At 50.5% G+C, this 20,567-nt stretch overlaps 1 protein-coding gene across 1 annotated transcript; it reads left to right on the top strand.

Moving 5' to 3' along the window:
* Window positions 1-7,004: 7,004 nt before the first annotated feature.
* bloc1s5 (biogenesis of lysosomal organelles complex 1 subunit 5) lies at window positions 7,005-19,977 on the top strand. The gene is made up of 5 exons (XM_033019031.1): window positions 7,005-7,102; window positions 9,052-9,134; window positions 11,191-11,320; window positions 17,517-17,575; window positions 18,836-19,977. Exons 1-5 carry the CDS (start codon window positions 7,084-7,086, stop codon window positions 19,007-19,009), a joined length of 465 nt encoding a protein of 154 aa, XP_032874922.1. The 5' UTR covers window positions 7,005-7,083; the 3' UTR covers window positions 19,010-19,977.
* Window positions 19,978-20,567: the final 590 nt, after the last annotated feature.

Raw genomic sequence — 20,567 nt, 5'->3', positions numbered from 1 at the left:
TTATTAAAAACCATAAACTAAATTATATGTTTGATTTACACCACTGTTTTCTCATCAGTGTGCAATTATAAGATGTATCACTTACAAAAGTAAATCTACTACTTATGTAAAAACTAAATAAATTAGATCTCTATTATTTAGAGTTGAGACAGATGGGGGTGGGGGAGTGATCTTATTCAAACATGTAAAACCATGATGAAGAAGGTGTTGAGGTGTTCCCACCGGTGGAGGAATCATGAATGAGGGCGTGGTTACAAGATTATTTAAAACCAAACTGCACAGGAGTAAGTTCTCATAGAAGCTGATGAATCCCTGGAATTCTTTACTCTGAAGGCTACCGTGCCCTCCATAATGTTTGGGACAAACACCCATCATTTATTTATTTGCCTCTGTACTCCACAATTTGAGATTTGTAATAGAAAAAAATCACACGTGGTTAAAGTGCACATTGTCAGATTTTAATAAAGGCCAATTTTTAGACATTTTGGTTTCACCAAGTAGAAATTACAGCTGTGTTTATACATAGTTCCCCCCACCCCCATTTCAAGGCACCATAATGTTTGGGACACATGACTTCACAGGCATTTGCAATTGCTCAGGTGTGTTTAATTGCTTCCTTAATGCAGGTATAAGAGAGCTCTCAGCACCTAGTCATTCCTCCAGTCTTCCCATCACTCTTGGAAACTTTCATTGCTATCAACATGAGGACCAAAGTTATGACAATGAAAGTTAAAGAAGCCATTAGGAGACTAAGAAACAAGAATAAAATTGTTATAGACATCAGCCAAACCTTAGGCTTACCAAAATCAACTGTTTGGAACATCATTAAGAAGAAAGAGAGCACTGGTGAGTTTACTAATCACAAAAGGACTGGCAGGCCAAGGAAGATCTCCACAGCTGATGACAGAAGAATTCTCTCTATAATAAAGAAAAATCCCCAAACAACTGTCCTGACAGGTCAGAAACACTCTTCAGGAGTCAGGTGAGGATTTGACAATGACCACTGTCCGCGGAAGACCATGAACAGAAATACAGAAGCTACACTGCAAGATACAAACCACTGGTTAGCCACAAAAAGAGGATGGCCCGGTTGCAGTTTGCCAAGAAGTAACTTAAAAGAGCCACCACAGTTCTGGAAAAACGTCTTGTGGACAGGTGCGATGCAGATTAACTGATATCAGAGTGATGGCAAGAGCAAAGTATGGAGGAGAGAAGGAACTGACCAAGATCCAAAGCATACCACCTCATCTGTGAAACACGGTGGTGGGGGTGTTATGGCCTGGGCATATTTGGTTGGTGAAGGTACTCACTTATATTTATTGATGATACAACTGATGGTAGTAGCACAATGAATTCTGAAGTGTATAGACACATTCTATCTGCTCAAGTTCAAACAAATGCCTCAAAACTCATTGGCTGGCGGTTCATTCTAATAATAATATAATAATAATAATAATATCTTTTATTGTCATTGCACATCAGTGCAACGAGATTTAGTATGCAGCTTCCAACCGATGTAAAAGAAAAGTAAAATAAATAAATAAGCTGTGTGTCGTGACCATCTGAGGGAGACAGTCCAGGGGGGGTGGGGGGGCACTCAGCAGGGCCGGTTCAGAGCCGCTATAGCTCTGGGAATAAAGCTGTTTCTGAGTCTGGAGGTTCGGGCGTAGAAGGCCTTGTAACGTCTGCCGGAGGGGAAGTAGTTTGAACAGTCCATTACAAGGGTGTGAGGAGTCTTTATGGATGCTGACGGCCTTCCTGAGGCACCGTGTGTGGTAGATGCCCTCCAAGGCTGGTAGCTGTGTCCCAATACTCCTCTGCGCTCTGTGGACGACGCGCTGAAGAGCTCTCCTCTCCGCCTCCGTGCAGCTGAGATACCACACAGAGATGCCATACGTTAATATGCTCTCTGTGGTGCAGCGGTAGAAGGCTGTCAGCAGCTGTTGTGGCAGACCAGTCTTTTTTAATGTCCTCAGGAAGAACAGTCGTTACTGTGCCTTCTTGACCAGCGCAGCGGTGTTGGTGGACCATGTGAGGTCCTCTGAAATGTGAGTGCCCAGAAACTTAAAGCTGGACACTCTCTCCACACTTTCCCCGTAAATGGAGATTGGGGCGTATTCTCCATTATGGGACCTCCTGAAGTCAATAATCAGCTTCTTGGTCTTGGAGGTGTTTAGTGACAAGTTGTTACGTGCGCATCAGTCCGCCAGGTTCTGCACCTCCGCCCTGTATTTTGTTTCATCACCGTTGGTGATCAGCCCAATCACTGTTGTGTCGTCTGCAAACTTCACGATGGTGTTGGTGTCGAATGCAGGAACACAGTCGTGAGTGAAGAGGGAGTAGAGCATGGGGCTTAGTACACAACCCTGTGGTGTGCCGGTGCTCAGGGTGATAGTGGAGGACAGGTGCGGGCCCAGTCTCACTGCCTGCGGTCGCTCCGTCAGAAAGTTCAGGATCCAATCGCATATCGGCGAGCTGAGGCCTAGCTGGTGGAGTTTTGTGGGGAGGACCGTATTGAATGCAGAGCTATAGTCAATGAAGAGCATCCTCACGTACGTGCCCTGTCTGTCCAGGTGAGTCAGGACAGTGTGAAGAGCCAGAGAGATGGCATCCTCTGTTGATCTATTTGCCCTGTATGCAAATTGATGAGAGTCCAGTGAGGCAGGGATGCTGGATTTGATGTGGGAGAGGACCAGCCTTTCGAAACACTTCATTGGGATTGGAGTTAGGGCAACCGGGCGGTAGTCATTCAGGTTGGTGACTTTAGACTTTTTCGGCACCGGCACTATGGTGGCTGTTTTCAGGCACTTGGGGACCGTTGCCAGCGATAGAGACAGATTGAAGATTCTCGTGAATACCTCCGCCAGCTGTACAGCACAGTCCTTTAGTACCCTTCCCTGGACTCCATCCGGGCTGCAGCCTTGCGTGGATTGATCTACAGCAAGACAATGATCCAATACATACTGCTAAAGCATCAAAGGAGTTTTTCAAAGCTAAAAAATGATCAATTCTTGAGTGGCCGTCAATCACCCGATCTGAACCCAATTGAGCATGCCTTTTATATGCTGAAGAGAAAACTGAAGGAGACGAGCCCCCAAAACAAGCATAAGCTAAAGATGACTGCAAAACAGGCCTGGCAGAGCATCACCAGAGAAACACTCAGCAACTAGTGATGTCCATGAATCGCAGGCTTCAAGCAGTCATTGCATGCAAAGGATATGCAACAAAATACTAAACATGACTACTTTAATTTACATGACATTGCTGTGTCCCAAACATTATGGTGCCCTGAAATGGGGGGACTAAGTATAAACACTGCTGTAATTTCTACATGGTGAAACCAAAAGGTATAAAAATGGCCTTTATTAAAATCTGACAATGTGCACTTTAACCACAAGTGATTTTTTTCTATTACAAATGTCAAATTGTGGAGTACAGAGGCAGATAAATAAATGATGGGTCTTTGTCCCAAACATTATGGAGGGCACTGTAGCTCTTCGATTGGATGTATTTAAAGAGATACTAGACTAAGTGGGACCCGTTGGGTCCCATGTTCACACGGGTGGGCTGGTCCCCCAACGCAATGTTCCACCTCTCCACCAATCCAAAACTGGTGGCCAGTGGGAGGGGGGGCTTTCTGGACCGCTAGTATGGGTGTTGTGGGCCAAAGGGACTGGTTTCCAGAAGGCTAGTTTGGACATTGTGGGCCAAATGGGTTCTTGGGCTGGCAGCTCATTCACTCAGGCCTGGTGGGCTGGCAGCTCAGTCACTCAGGCCTGGTGGGCTGGCAGCTCAGTCACTCAGGCCTGGTGGGCTGGCAGCTCAGAAACTGCCAGAAATTCTGCCCAAAACAGGTGAGAGACTCTGTGAGAGAGAAGGGGGAGAGGGTGGAGAATCAATTTTAGACATTTTTCATCTTTTTCTGCAGGTCACAGCAATGAAGGAGGGAAGTCTATCTTGGCCTGGATCTCACAGAGAGCCAATGAAGGAAAATACTGGGGTGAGGTTTAATACTTGCAGGGGGAATACTTACTGATGGACCAAAGGGACTCTTTAAAAAAAATCTGTGTGGAATCTCAGGGAAAGACACTTTTTCTGGACTTTTCCTGGCCTGGCACGGGCCTTTTGGGCCAAAATGCTCCTACTGGGCTAATACGGGCATTTTGGGCCAAAGGGACTAGTTTCTCAGCTAATATGGGCCGTGGGCTGAAATTAGTGGTCTCAGGCTGGCCAAACAACTAATTTCATTTCATTTCCATTTCAATTTCAAGCACAAGGCAGGCCAAACAACTAATTTTATTTCCATTTCCATTTCAAGCACAGGGCGGGGCAAACAACTAATTTCCATTTCCATTGCAGTTTCAAGCACAGGGCAGGCCAAACAGCTCATAGCACTTTCATTTCATTTCCATTTCCATTGCAGTTTCAAGCACAGCGCAGGCCAAACAGCTCATTGCATTTTCATTTCATTTCCATTTCCATTTCAAGTACAGGGCAAGCCAAACAACTAATTTCCATTTCCATTGCAGTTTCAAGCACAGGGCAGGCCAAACAGCTCATAGCACTTTCATTTCATTTCCATACAGAGCTAACAAATCATTTATTGCAAGTACATTGCAGATTCACAGCTTAGAATCACAGTTGTGACCTCTCCCTCGCGATCTTCCAGAGTGACTGATTCACGTCCAGGCATCCGGGGTTTTATAGTCCTGTCCCCCCCGAAAGGGGCATTATCTTCATCATGGTGATTGACAGGCGAAAGGACCAATCAGCTGATCTCAAGATTTTTTTAATACTCATAACATTTTTATTTTTCATCGATCTGAAAAATCCTCGGGGCTGCCTCAGTGGAGGAGGACTGTGAGTAAGATGGCAAAAAATCATAGCGATATAGGGTAGCGTTTTTTCTAAAATCAGTATAGAGTGCAGACAGGAAATGGTCAAGATGAGATTTTTAGTTATATAGATGTGCCAGTCAGCAGCATTCCCTTTGTGGACATCTTGTTGTACTGGAAGACAAACAGGTTAGGTTCACAAGGTTAATTCGGGACTGTCATATGTTGATCGAATGGAGCGGCTGGGCTTGTATACTCTGGAATTTAGAAGGAATAGTTGTGAATCTGTGGAATTCTTTGCCTCAGAAGGCCGTGGAGGCCAATTCTCTGGATGCTTTCAAGCGAGAGTTAGATAGAGCCCTTAAAGATAGCGGAGTCAGGGGATATGCGGAGAAGGGAGGAACGGCAGTACTTAATGTGGATGATCAGCCATAATCACAGTGAATGGCAGTGCTGGCTCAAAGGGCTGAATGGCCTATTCCTGCACCTATCGTCTCAGATTCAGATTCAAACTTTATTGTCATTGTGCAGTGTACAGTACAGAGACAACAAAAAGCAGTAAAGCAACGAAAAGCAGTGTCTATTGTTAAGCAGAGTGACATGCAAGGATTTGTAGATCCCCATTATGTCCGTCAGCAAGGATGTTACCAAGCATCCGAAGAAGAGTCCCGACCCTAAATGTCAGCTGTCTATGTTCTCCCGAGATGCTGTCTGACCCAATGAGTTACTCCAGCACTTTGTGTCTTCCTATGTTACCAAGCCGACCTCGTCTTTAAGACTGTGGATCCCTGCAGATGCTGGAAGATCGAAGGTACACAAAAATGCTGGAGAAACTCAGCGGGTGCAGCAGCATCTATGGAGCAAAGGAAATAGGTGACGTTTCATCCCGAAACATCACCTATTTCCTTCGCTCCATAGATGCTGCTGCACCCGCTGAGTTTCTCCAGCATTTTTGTGTACCTTTGCATTTCATTGATGGTGTGGACACTCATTCGAAAGAATATCTCGGGAGGATCCAGAGGCAAAAGTGTGGGGCTTGCTGGCTCTGAGTTCCTCCCTCACGTCCACCCCCTCCTTGACTGCATAAGGAAGTTTGGATAGGAAAGGTTATGTGGCTAAGGGGATCAGAGGGTATGGAGAGAAGGCAGGTACGGGATACTGAGTTGGATGATCAGCCATGATCATATTGAATGGCGGTGCAGGCTCGAAGGGCCGAATGGCCTACTCCTGCACCTAATTTCTATGTTTCTATGGTGCAAACACAGGCAGGTGGGACCAAAGATCCTATAGCGGGGGGGATAAGGCCTAGTGTGTGTGAAGTTGCGGGGAGGTTTACAATGTTTCTTATTTACAATGTTTCTTATTTAATGTCCCTTGTCTAGTCTGAAATAAAGTTCATTATTGGATCAGAAGAAATATAATTGTGTGTGTTATATGATTATATACATTTATATAATTTTCATGTATGTGTGTTTATAAACATTTTATTCTTTAACAAGAATTAACAGAATTATGAACTAACAGAATTATGAATCTAACCCTATATCACGCACAAAAAGTTCCATCAAATTTTATTGTTGACAAGAAGTATGAACTGACAGATTTATGAATCTAACCCACACAAACTGTTGCCCCACAACATTGATTACACTGCGAGTCGGGTCGGGTCAGGTAGGCTCAGGTTACTAAAATGGGCGGGGATAAATGCCCAGGATCCCCTCCGTAGCGTACTACACGTCAGCCCATTGCATTTCGCAGGAGTAGCCTATCTTGCTCCGCTATAGGATCTTTGGGTGGGACTACAGCAGATGTTGGTCAATGGAGGATCACGTGACCGGTCATGTGGCACGCGCAAGCTGTGGGATCACGTGGTCCGCCGCGGGGTCGCCGCTCTCGTCACGTGACCCCCGCTGGGGCTGTGGGGAATGGCGCCGGGAGCCCCGGTGCGCCCCCTGCTGGCCGCGGCGCCGAGCCGCCGGATAGCGACCCGCAGCCAATCGGAACACCGGTGCCGAGGAGAGCTCACGCTAGCCAATAGCCGCCGCGCTTTTATCTCCCGCCAATGAGCAGCGGGGAAACAGCTGCTGCTGCTGCTGGCGGTCACGGGGGCGGCAACCAATCGGGGAGAGAGAGGGGGAGGTGACGTAACGGCGGCGCTCGTGCTGTCGTGACGCGGGGTGGGGGCGGGGACCGTTGACCCCCCCCCCCCGTCACCAGCGGCGCGGACGTCGAGCGGGAGCGAGCGGGGATGGAGCGCGCACGGAGAGGTCAGGGCGGCCTGTGTCGGGACCCTGGGTCAGCAGGATGGTCCCTGGGTCAGCAGGATGGTCCCTGGGTCAGCAGGATGGTCCCTGGGTCAGCAGGATGGTCCCTGGGTCAGCAGGATGGTGCCTGGGTCAGCAGGATGGACCCTGGGTCAGCAGGATGGTCCATGGGTCAGCAGGATGGTCCATGGGTCAGCAGGATAGTGTCTGGGTCAGCAGGATGGTCCATGGGTCAGCAGGATGGTCCATGGGTCAGCAGGATGGTCCATGGGTCAGCAGGATAGTGTCTGGGTCAGCAGGATGGTCCATTGGGTCAGCAGGATGGTCCCTGGGTCAGCAGGATGGACCCTGGGTCAGCAGGATGGACCCTGGGTCAGCAGGATGGACCCTGGGTCAGCAGGATTGTCCGTGGGTCAGCAGGATGGACCCTGGGTCAGCAGGATTGTCCGTGGGTCAGCAGGATGGTCCCTGGGTCAGCAGGATTGTCCGTGGGTCAGCAGGATGGTGCCTGGGTCAGCAGGATGGTCCCTGGGTCAGCAGGATGGACCCTGGGTCAGCAGGATTGTCCGTGGGTCAGCAGGATGGTCCCTGGGTCAGCAGGATGGTCCCTGGGTCAGCAGGATGGACCCTGGGTCAGCAGGATGGTCCCTGGGTCAGCAGGATGGACCCTGGGTCAGCAGGATGGTCCCTGGGTCAGCAGGATGGTCCCTGGGTCAGCAGGATGGACCCTGGGTCAGCAGGATGGTGCCTGGGTCAGCAGGATGGACCCTGGGTCAGCAGGATGGTGCCTGGGTCAGCAGGGTGGACCCTGGGTCAGCAGGATGGTGCCTGGGTCAGCAGGATTGGCCCTGGGTCAGCAGGATGGTCCCTGGGTCAGCAGGATGGTCCCTGGGTCAGCAGGATGGACCCTGGGTCAGCAGGATGGACCCTGGGTCAGCAGGATGGTGCCCTGGGTCAGCAGGATGGTCCCTGGGTCAGCAGGATGGACCCTGGGTCAGCAGGATGGTCCCTGGGTCAGCAGGATGGTGCCTGGGTCAGCAGGAAGGTGCCTGGGTCAGCAGGATGGTCCCTGGGTCAGCAGGATGGTGCCTGGGTCAGCAGGATGGTCCCTGGGTCAGCAGGATGGTCCCTGGGTCAGCAGGATGGTCCCTGGGTCAGCAGGATGGTGCCTGGGTCAGCAGGATGGTCCCTGGGTCAGCAGGATGGTGCCTGGGTCAGCAGGGTGGTCCCTGGGTCAGCAGGGTGGTCCCTGGGTCAGCAGGATGGTCCCTGGGTCAGCAGGATGGTGCCTGGGTCAGCAGGATGGTCCCTGGGTCAGCAGGATGGTGCCTGGGTCAGCAGGGTGGTCCCTGGGTCAGCAGGGTGGTCCCTGGGTCAGCAGGATGGTCCCTGGGTCAGCAGGATGGTCCATGGGTCAGCAGGATGGACCCTGGGTCAGCAGGATGGTGCCTGGGTCAGCAGGATGGTGCCTGGGTCAGCAGGATGGTCCATGTGCCAGCAGGATGGACCCTGGGTCAGCAGGATGGTGCCTGGGTCAGCAGGATGGTCCCTGGGTCAGCAGGATGGTGCCTGGGTCAGCAGGATGGTGCCTGGGTCAGCAGGATGGTGCCTGGGTCAGCAGGATGGTGCCTGGGTCAGCAGGATGGTGCCTGAGGATGGGGACAGTCCCCGTCCCCGGTGATCCCTGATGTTGGCGAGATGATGGTTCATCAGAGGAAGGGATCTCCCAGCGTCAGCAGGATGGTACCTGGGCTCAGTGGGTGAGGAGTTCCCGGGGTCAGGAGCATGTGTCAGACATCAAGGGGCTCTCAGCATCAGGAGGACAGTGTCTGAGGTCTGAAGGAATGTGGTGTGTGGGGTTGAGAACCAAGTTGGGATTGAGGTGGCCAAATCCCCACCTGCCCAGAGTGTGTTCACTATGAATTTACTGAAATTCTTCTTTGGTGTTTCAGACCTGAGCGAAGTTTATTCCAGACTGTTTGATCACAGGCCCGTCGTGCAGGCAGAAATCCGCTATTTTGTAAAGGAGTTTGAGGTCAGTATCTTTGCACTAAAAATGTGTAACAGTGATGCTCTTCTGCACTCAGCTCCCAGCTCCTTCATCAATGCCTGGCATCCTTTTACCTTTCTCTTTCTCATTGTTCCCGACTTTTCATTTCACTGCACATCTCGTATGTGTATGTGACGAATAAACTTGACTTGACTTGACTTGACCGCGGTTCATGTTACCCTAGAATACAACGCCAATTTGCTCTTCCAGTGTTGTTGATGTCGCGTTGCCAACTTTTGTGTCTGATACGGAGCCCAGTTACACTTGTGTGTTTGTGGCCAAGCACATTTGCCATCCCTGAAGGTAACAACAGAGTCAAGGGATATGGGGAGAAAGGAATGGGTTACTGATTTTGGATGATCAGCTATGATCATATAGGGGGGTTGCACGAAAGGTCACTGGGTCATAGGGCTCGACGCACGGAGCCGCTAAATCCAACTGGAAGACATCCGTCACTTCCGGTATATGTTATTAATGCTAGAAACGCGTACTTTCCTACCTGTTAAAAACCGCCAAAATGTTGAATTTTTGCGCTGAAAAAAATTTGTGGGAGTCGAGGTAAGTGTGAGAGACATGTACCCAACTTTAGAATTCCAAACGTGAAGCGAAATGAAGGTATAGGGAAGCGAGAACTGAAGGGACTACAGCAGCTAAAGTGCTTGGTAAACATTGAAAATATTGGGAATTATCGCGAACATTGGCCGTTTGCTCACTGCATTTCATCAAGTAAGGCATTATTTGTGTTTTTTCTTGATTCCTTTGGTAATGAAAAATTCTCAGACGTGATAAATCTGGCTGTAAATTTTTCTTCAGATGCGTTTTCATTTTGTATGTAAAAACCCACGAGAACCATGGGCGATTTAAAAAAATTACAGCCAGATTTATCACTTCTGAAACTTTTTAGATGCCAAAGGAATCAAGCAAAAACACAAATAATGCCTTACTTGATGAAATGCAGTGAGCAAACGGCCAATGTTCGCCAAGCACTCTGGCTGTTGTTGTCCCTTCAGCTCTCGTTTTTATCTACCGTCATTTCTCCTCACTTTTGGAATTCTGAAGTAGGCTAAATGTCTCACACGCTTGTCCTGATTTCCATAATTATTTACAGCGCAAAAATTGACAATTTCAGCGGGTTTTAACGGGCCCGCTACGCTGGAAACATTGGTAAGTGCCTACCTGCAGTTTATCGCGTGTAATCCATTTGGAGTAGCCTAGCAACAGTACGGGTCATGGGTCGTGACCCGACTGCCGTGAAACCTCCCTATTGAATGGTGGTGCTGGCTCAAAGGACCGAATGGCCTACTCCTGCACCTATTTTCTATGACGAGATGTGGAATTCACTGCCTGATGGGTAGATGCAAATTCAACAGTAGATTTACATTAGGCAGTAACAGAATAAGGTGCAGATACACAATAAACAATAGGTGCAGGAGTAGACCATTCAGCCCTTAGAGCCAGCACCGCCATTCATTGTGATCATGGCTGATCATCCCCAATCAGCACCCCGTTCCTGCCTTCTCCCCATATCCCCTGACTCCGCTATCTTTAAGAGCTTTGTCTAGCTCTCTTGAAAGCATGCAGAGAACCAGCCCCCACCGCCCTCCAAGGCAGAGAATTCCACACTCACAACTCTCTTTGTGAAAAAGTTTTTCCTCATCTCCGTTCTAAATGGCTTACCCCTTATTCTTAAACTGTGGCCCCTGGTTCTGGACTCCCTCAACATCAGGAGCATGGCACGTGGAAATTAATAGTTTCCAAAGTTAGAGATTGGACTGATACAAATGCATTGGCCAGAATGGGCCTTTTATCTCGTAAGGATGTACGAGAAATTAACGAAGACCCTTTTTTAATTTTGGTTTAAATTTTGGCCTAGTGGTTTTATCAACTGACATATTTAGCTCTGCAAAGAGGATATACACGCCTTTCTGCCCTGCCTCTTCCAGGACAGATTGTTTGATGTCCAGTTATCTGGTGAATGATTGTTCGCTTTTAAAAATTTTTTGTTTTTATACATATGGCCTTTCTCTCCCCCTCGCTAAAGGAGAAGCGTGGATTTCGAGAACAAAGAGGGCTTGAAAACGTGGACAGTACGATCAAGGAATTCAGCACGCAGTCCTTTCCGGATGTCTGTGAGGACCTGGGCAGCAGCATTCCCACCGTTCTTCCCCGATGTAAGACTATAGTCGTTAACGGGATACTGACTTGGCACAGGCTGTCCTCGGGTTATGAACACCTGACTTATGGACGCCCCTACTTACGAACGAGCTCCAATAGTATAAAATTCAAAACAGCAACTTATGTATGTATGTTGGTTCTTAGAAATAGAAACATAGAAACTAGGTGCAGGAGAAGGCCATTCGGCCCTTCGAGCCAGCACCGCCATTCATTGTGAACATGGCTGATCGTCCCCTAAATGACAGAGCTACTTTCCCTCTCTCTCACCATCCACCTTTAATACGTTCTTCTCAGTTTTATATACATTTGATGCTGTTTTGTTACAATACTGTGGAGGATTGGTTACCACGTCAAATGATTTTAGTGTACTTCCGACAAAATCAAGTCATGGATCGCTGTAGAAACAGAACTCGTTTGTTACCCAGAGATAGCCTATAACTTAATTGCTGAGAGCGGTTTTGATGGAATTAATTGGGAGGTGGTGCTTCGAGAATAGGGCAGATAGTTTTCAGAGGACCCAAGTTTAAAATATCGTGATAGGGAGGTGAAAATATTTTCAAGTCACTGACCTGCAAGGCAGAGCCTGTAAAGAGAAGTGGAAGCAGATTCACAAATAACTTTCCAAAGGAGTTAAATACTTGCAGAAGTAAACATTACTGTGTGGCGGCTCCCAAGGGTCGTGCCATCATACTGTCGAACCCCTCGGCACGGGAGTGGTTCAGTCCGGAGGCGGCCCTTAGCCAGAGGGTTTAAAGGCAGGGGTTTGGGTGCCATCTTTCTCTTGTTTGGTCTTCCCTACAACCGGGAGGAACATAATAAAAGGTGCCTCTCAAAACACTGGACTTCGTGCTTCCTTTTGAGACCCACGCACTACATTGGTGACCCCCGACGCTCCATTGGCGTCATGATGGAGAGAAGAGAAAGCCCTACCTCCTCACACGCTGGCCCGGCCCTGTCTCTGGACGCGGTCTCGGTGAAACTGCCCAACTTCTGGACCACCCGGCCGCTCATCTGGTTCCAGCAGGCGGAGGCCCAGTTCAACCTGCGGGGCATCACGGTCGATGCCACCCGCTTCTATTACCTGGTGGGGGCCCTCGACCAGGACACGGTTGAAGAGGTCACGGACTTCCTCGCAGCCCCCCCGGACACTGATAAGTATCTCGGCCTTAAGGAGCTCCTGCTCCAGATTTATGGCCTAAGCAGGATGGAGCGTGCTGCTAGGATCCTGCATATGGAGGGCCTAGGCGACCGACGGCCATCTAGCCTCCTAAAGGAGATGGTGGCTCTACTGGATGGGCACACGCCGTGCCTGTTGTTCGAGTACACCTACCTGCATCTGCTGCCGGCCTACATTCGTCTGCAGCTCACAGACGCCTCGTTTGCCGACCTCAGGGCCCTCGGGAGGCGCGCCGACGCGCTGTGGATGGCGCGCCCTGATGACGTCAGCGCGCTGGCCGTCGGCAGGCGTGCCGATGACGTCACCCCGGCAGCTCCCGATTTCCTCCGGTGGGGCGGGGGAGCTGTGGAAGGAGTGACAGCTCCAGCCCGACGGCCCGTACGATCGCCCCCAGCGGCAGTGAGGGGTACTGCACCTGCAGTCCAGCGCCAGCAAGCTGCAGGCACCACCAGCGGGAGCAGGCAAGCTCCAAGTAACACCAACATGAGGCGCTGGTGCTATTTCCATCAGCGCTGGGGTGCTGCAGCACGACAATGCCGCCAGCCGTGCACGTTCCCGGGAAACGCCTGGGCCGGCTGCCAATAGTCCCCGCGGCGGCCGGCCAAATTCACCGCCTTTTCGCCTGGGATCGGCGCTCCGGGACCCGCTTCCTCGTGGATACTGGAGCGGAGCTCAGCGTCCTGCCCCCTTCGCTGGCCGACATTCGTTCCGGTAAGCGGGGGCCCGTCCTCACCGCGGCGAATGGCAGCCCCATCCGCACATATGGAGTGCGCATGGTTCCGATCGTGTTCGGCTCCTGCCATTTCTCGTGGCGGTTCACCATTGCCGACGTCTCCCAGCCATTGCTCGGGGCCGATTTCCTCCGGGCGCATTCCCTCATGGTGGACGTCAGGCGTCAACGTTTGGTCAACGCCGCTACGATGGAGCCGATCACGTTGCGTTTGTATCAACCGGTGGGACGGCCCCTGGCGTCCGTGGACTCCCGCTTCGCACAGATCTTGGCCGCGTTCCCAGACATTCTGACCCCACAGTTTCGATCATCGACCCCCAGCCACGGAGTGGTACATTTTATCCAGACTACCGGCCCACCACTCCATGCACGAGCACGCCGACTGCCGCCGGATAAACTGCGTCTGGCACGGCGGGAATTCCGCACAATGGAGACCTTGGGGATCGTCCGCCCTTCGAGCAGCCCTTGGGCGTCCCCACTCCACATGGTCCCTAAGTCGAGCGGGGGCTGGCGACCTTGCGGGGATTACCGACGGCTGAACGCCGCAACAACAGCGGATCGATACCCCGTACCCCACATCCAGGACTTCACCGCCCATTTGGCTGGGGCCACAATATTTTCAAAAGTGGATCTGGTACGGGGTTATAACCAGATCCCGGTTCATCCGGATGACGTACCCAAGACGGCGATCATCACGCCATTCGGACTTTACGAGTTCACGCGGATGCCGTTCGGCCTCAAGAACGCTGCGCAGGCCTTTCAACGCCTAATGGACGGGGTTTGTCGCGACCTCGATTTCGTGTTTGTGTACCTGGACGACATCCTGGTGGCCAGCCGCTCGCAGCAGGAGCACTGCGCCCACCTTCGGCAGCTCTGTCAGCGGCTCAGCGAGCATGGTTTGGCCATCAACCTCGACAAGTGCCGTTTTGGTGTAACCGAGATTGACTTCCTCGGCCACCGCGTGACTGCGCAAGGCGCGATTCCCCTGCCTGACAGGGTCGACGCCATCCGTCGGTTTCCCCGCCTACGCACGGTGTGTGGCCTGCAGGAGTTTGTCGGCACGGTGGCGTTTTACCATCGTTTCGTGCCATCCGCGGCCCACATCATGCGGCCTCTGTATCAACTTCTGGCGGGTGGGCAGAACAAGAACGTTGAATGGACCCACGAGGCAGGGGCAGCTTTTGACGGCGCGAAGGAGGCCCTTGCTCGGGCCATACTGCTGGTGCACCCGCGGGAAGATGCCCCGACTGCTCTCACGGTGGACGCCTCGGAGTCGGCGGTTGGTGCTGTGCTGGAGCAACTGACGGGCGGAGCTTGGCGGCCCCTGGCCTTCTACAGCCGGCACCTCAACCGTGCGCAGACGAAATACAGCGCGTTCGATCGCGCTGTACCTGGCAGTGCGCCATTTTCGCTACTTCCTGGAGGGCCGCCCGTTCACCGCCTACCACAAGCCGCTCACTCGCCCTGGCGAAGGTTTCCGACCCCTGGTCCGCACGACAGCAGCAGCAATTGGCCTACTTTCGGAGTATACAACATCTATCCGCTACATCGAGGGGAAGGAGAACCGGGTGGCCGACGCATTGTCCCGCCCCGCTATCAACGCCGTGTTCGAGGTGGCGCCCGGATTTGACTATTCTGCTCTGGCAGAGGCACAGCTCACGGACGATGAGGTGCCCGCTTACCGTACTGCCATCTCCGGCCTCCGCCTCGAGGATGTCCCTCTCGGTCCTGGGGGAGTGACAATCCTGTGCGATGTGTCGTCCGGTCAGCCGCGCCCCATCGTCCCTGCCACCTGGCGCCGGAGGGTGTTCGAGGTGATCCACGGACTGGTTCACCCATCAATCCGGGCGACAACGGCACTAGTGGCCGCTCGTTTCATGTGGCACGGTCTGCGCAAGGAGGTTGGCCGTTGGGCTCGCACCTGCATTCCGTGCCAGACGGCAAAAATCCAGCGCCAGGTCCGTACGCCTCTCCAGGAGTTTGGTCTACCTCACCGGCGATTCGACCATCTCCACGTAGACATTGTAGGGCCTCTCCCGCCGTCCAGGGGCATCACCCACCTTCTTACAATGGTGGACCGCTTCACGCGGTGGCCGGAGGCCATTCCGCTGGCCGATACTTCAACGGCTACGTGTGCTCGTGCGTTGTCCGCGCACTGGATTGCTCGCTTCGGGGTGCCGGCGCACATCTCCTCAGACCGGGGGCCACAGTTCACCTCCGAGCTGTGGTCAGCCATGGCTCGCTTGCTGGGGGTGCGGCTACACCACACCACGGCTTACCACCCGCAAGCTAACGGTCTGGTGGAGAGGTTCCACCGGCAGCTAAAGGCAGCACTGAAGGCACGACTCTCCGGCCCGGACTGGATGGACGAGTTGCCATGGGTCATGCTGGGCATCCGGACTGCTCCCAAAGAGGACTTGGCCTCATCATCGGTGGAGCTCGTGTACGGGTCGCCACTCACGGTGCCTGGGGAGTTCGTGCCGTCGGCGCCGGGGCAGCAGGGAACGCCCTCATCCACCCTAAAGCGCCTTCGCGAGCGAGTTGGCAGGCTCGCACCCGTCCCGACGTTCCGCCATGGGACATTTCGCCCACACGTGCCATCAGCCCTCAGGGACTGCCCATACGTCTTCCTGCGCCGTGATGCCCACCGGACGCCACTCCAGAGGCCGTACGAGGGCCCGTTCCGGGTGCTAGAACACGGGCAGTCGACTTTTGTCCTGGACATGGGGGGCCGGCCGGAGGCAGTGTCGATTGACCGTTTGAAGCCGGCACACCTGGACATTGACCAGCCGGTGCTGGTTGCCCAACCTCGGCCTCGAGGGCGCCCCCCTTCACGGCTCCCTCCGTCTGTCACTCCACCTGTCCTCCCGCCGGTCCCTCGACCTGTCCCTCCACCTATGCCTCCGCAAGCCCCACGATCGGCTGACTTCCGCACGCGGGCCGGCCGGGTCGTGCGCCCGCCGGTGCGTTTCGTGCCTCTGGTTCTGGGGGGGGGGTCCTGTGGCGGCTCCCAAGGGTCGTGCCATCATACTGTCGAACCCCTCGGCACGGGAGTGGTTCAGTCCGGAGGCGGCCCTTAGCCAGAGGGTTTAAAGGCAGGGGTTTGGGTGCCATCTTTCTCTTGTTTGGTCTTCCCTACAACCGGGAGGAACATAATAAAAGGTGCCTCTCAAAACACTGGACTTCGTGCTTCCTTTTGAGACCCACGCACTACAACGGGGTCATTGCAAAGGGGATGGAGTTTTGTCACAAATGTTCTGGATATAGGTGAGAACATACCTAGAATATACCTCTCACACTTTTGATCCTTTTATCTAAAAAAGGGTAGAGGAGCATTGGGGGCAGTCCATAGAAATTTCACCAGGATAACTCCAAGGGTGAAGAATTGTTAAGAGGCTAAACAGTTGAGCCTGTATTCTTTTGAGTTTGGGGGTGATCTCCCTAAGACTTATAACATCATCATAAGACGTAGGTAATGCCATTTGGCCTATTGACTCTGCTCCACCATTCGATCATGACTGGTCTAGTTTTCACTCTCAACCCCATTCTCGGGCCGCCTCCCTGTTACCCTTGACACCCTTACTAATCAGTCCTGAAGGGGTAAGTATTGGACAAAAAGACAAGGTGCTGGAGGAACTCAGCAGGCCAGGCAGTTTGGAGGGAGTGGAGCGACGACATTTCGGGTCGATACCCTTCTTTAGTTTGATCTCCTAACCTACCCCAATGCGGCTCTTTATATGTGCACTTTCTATGAAGTTATAACACTATGTTCTGCACTCTGTTTATTTCATTTGCATTACATGTACCTATGTAGGATTCGATTGTACTGATAAGATATGATTTAACTGGATAGCATACAAACATGTGACAAAATTAAACTAACATCACTGCTGCCTTAAAAGTAGCAAATCACAGGCAGCTTATCAGCCCTGTAATATGAGAGGTTGGTTGTATTGGGTCGGTAGCTCCCAAGTGATTGAGCATGTCTGGTTGCAGCCCTAGGACCTATTGCACTATATGTGTTTATTTATTGAGTTATTGCACTATATTTGTTTGTTTATTTATTGAGTATGTGTGAATGTGTATATATACACACTGAACTTTTTTTTCTCCCGTTGTGTACTATGTTTACATGTTCTACACTCTTAACTCTTGTACTGTTGGACCACGTTTTGATTGCAGCCATTGCCGATGTTCCCTCCACCAAGTGGTTTTTCCATCTTGCCAAACACAGATTTCGCTCCTGGTGCTTCTAGGCTCACAGGCGTTTTCTCTTTTTTTTCAGTGGAAGCTGCAATCCAAATTACAAACAGAATCCAACAGAAGGAGCAGGAGGCAGATCAGGTCAGTAAAGCAGTGGAAAACAATACTCTTCCATGTTTAAACACAAGAAAATAGCAGCAGGAGTAGGCCACCAGGCCTCTTGAGCCCACTCTGCCAGTCAATAAGATCATGGTTGATCAATACTGGCTTCAACTCTCCTGTGCCAGCTCTCTAATTCCTTAATTCCATAATATATATTCCTCAAATATTTATCGATTTCCCTCTGTTATCAGGCTTCTGAATGGTTCTTCCATAAGCTAGGGTACAATCTGATTCTCCTCTACCTCATTGCGGACATTGGACTTTGTCTACGGAACTGTTGCGCTTCAATGCTGAGAACTGCATTCTGCACTCCATACCTTTCCCTTTGCTCTACCTATTGTACTTGAATTTGGTTTGATTGTATTTGTCTATAGTATAATCTGATTTGATTGTATAGCATGCAAATAGAGCTTTTCGCATGTGACAATAATAACCTAAACCGTAAATATATATGATGACCTGCCTCCACTACCATCAGGGGCAATGAATTCCCGAGATTCATTCGTGTCAGAGAAGACATTTCTACATGACTCAGTTTTAAATAACTGATTCCTTAAACAACTGCCCAAATTTCCTCACCCCCTCCTTCAATTCACCACCTCTGTAAAATAAATTTGGCTTGGTACATGGATAGGAAAGGTTTAGCAGGATATAAGCCAAACGCGGCATACATGAGCACAATCAAGTACATACTTGTATATGATTTGATTGTACTCGTGAACATTCAAGTGCTGCCACATACTGGTCCCATCTCTTACTGTGTGCCGACTTCATTGTGGCGTTATTATCTACTTGCAAACTGCGTTCTGAAAAGTTCTAAGGAAGGGAATCCTGCCGTAACCCTGGAAGGACCTATATTTTTTTATTTATAAAGAATACTTTATAAAAAAATTAAATACAATCACTACATGTATTTCTTTGCATTTATCGTGCCATTAAACCAATTAAACCAATGCATTCTCTTACAAAGTTGCAATGCACTAATGTTTCTTCTTGAAATAATGAACGTGTCGTGTTTGAGAGGCTTTTACGCAGCACCCAGTTTCTCAGTGTCCAGTAGGCGCTCAAACTGTGGCCCTTCCCCACAGATCCACGCCATAGCTGAAATGTGTTCATTGGCACCTAGTCTGCACTCATTTACAGGTACAGAAAAAAAGCCTGTTGGCCACGAGTTGTCAGCACAAGTTTGGAAATGTCAACATGTGCTTGAATGCGTGTTGCACTTTATGTTGCCTTCAGAGTGACCGGCTGCAAGCCAGCAGAGAGAGGCGCAAGGCTGAGTGGGAGGCCTTTGTGAAAGAGCAGCAACGCAAAGCTGCAGAGGTGGAGGCAGATCACACAAAAGCGGCCGAATGGCTGAAGCAACAGTATGCAGCGATGGAGAAGGACTTGGCAAAGTTTACCACAATCTGAGTGATCCTCAAATGCTGCTCTTTCCTGACCAAGACCGGATTGGATGTGACCATGGTGCTTATCACTGAAGCTGCAGGAGAGAACATTGAAATTAAGTTATTCCATTCTGCATTTAGTGTGAGAGCGGCTGCAATATGTTATGTTTATGAAGGTTTTTTCGATGGAGAAAATTATACAGCAAATTTTCCATCACTCTGCAACAGCAAAGCTGTAAACAGTTACAAATCACCTGGGCAAGCTGTGTGACAATGTTTTTATAAAAGCCTTATCAGTGCCATGCTTCAATGCTTTGTGATTACTGGCATAACGCTATTGATAATATGTAGGTGGTGAGAAATGATGGACTGGTATTTTATTTAAAGCATTTAGGAATTTGACATGCTTCTGCCAATCTACACGCTAAAGTGTTCTGTTGTTAAACCACACTTATCTCAATTCCACGAGAGAGCTTTGCAATTTGGAGAGGTGAAAAACTGAAAGGAGTGCCCGTGTGAATTCATGAGTTAGTGTCAAAACACATTCTTGGCAGCGTGCTGAAATAGTAATAAAACCGCTGGAGCAGATGAAATAAATATTTTAGACTGGTTTTGATAACATTCATGGTTTTCATCTACCACTGTGTTTTGATCTTCATCAATCACTGGTGCACCAGAGTAAATGCACCAACAGCAAGGAGTTTTAACCCAAGTTAAAAGCAAAAGTTTGGCGTTACTTAAATTTATTTGTGGGACGGGGTTGGAACGATCCTTTGTTCTTAAAAGCAGCTCAAGGAACTTCAAAATGTCTGGAACTTTTGGGCTAATTTGCCGGGCCACTTCATAAAAGTAATTAAGCGACATTTATATTTAGAGGAAAATGTTAGATTGATTGCATCTTATATGTTATGATTTGACTGGATGGCATGGCGATGAAGGGTTTTCATTGTATCGTGGTATGTGACAATAATAAACCAATACAAAAGTTTGAAATAAGTAAGAATACTGAAGTCCTCGCATTGCCATGGTGACGGATCTGTCCAACCTGCTGTGTTTTCCAAGATTTCATTATCTCTGGTGGCAATCTTTTATTGCAGTTTTCGGAAACATTTTCTTGCAATTGGATGGGAAAGCTTCCTGCTGCACAGAGTTCTTTCTCCACTCTGATGCAGTTTGTTTAAGAAACATTTAGACAGGTACATGGGTAGGATAGGTTTAGAGGGATACTAGACCAAGTGGGAGCCGTTGGGCCCCGTTCCTATAACGCAGTATTCCACCACTCACCTGTTCCCCCAACACAACCTGTTTCCACCACTCACCCGTTCCCCCAACGCAATTTTCCACCACTCACCCATAGCCCCCAAATGCGCAGGCGCAGCTCATTTCCCCTCATCCCCCAACACCCCCCCCTCCTCTTCACCCTCCCTCTTCTCTCCCCTCGCGTCCTCCCTTCCACTCCCTCTCTTGCCCTCCCTCTCCTTTCCCCTACCCTCAGTCACTCCCTCCATAGCCCCACTCCCCTGCCTACCCCCTCCTCTCCCTCTATCTCCCTGCTCCCCCACTCCTCACGTCTCCCATATCCC

Source organism: Amblyraja radiata, chromosome 4 (assembly GCF_010909765.2).
Source record: "Amblyraja radiata isolate CabotCenter1 chromosome 4, sAmbRad1.1.pri, whole genome shotgun sequence".
NCBI lineage: Eukaryota > Metazoa > Chordata > Chondrichthyes > Rajiformes > Rajidae > Amblyraja > Amblyraja radiata.
The sequence above is the reverse complement of the archived record's forward strand: the minus strand, read 5'-3'. Positions and strand labels throughout refer to the sequence as shown.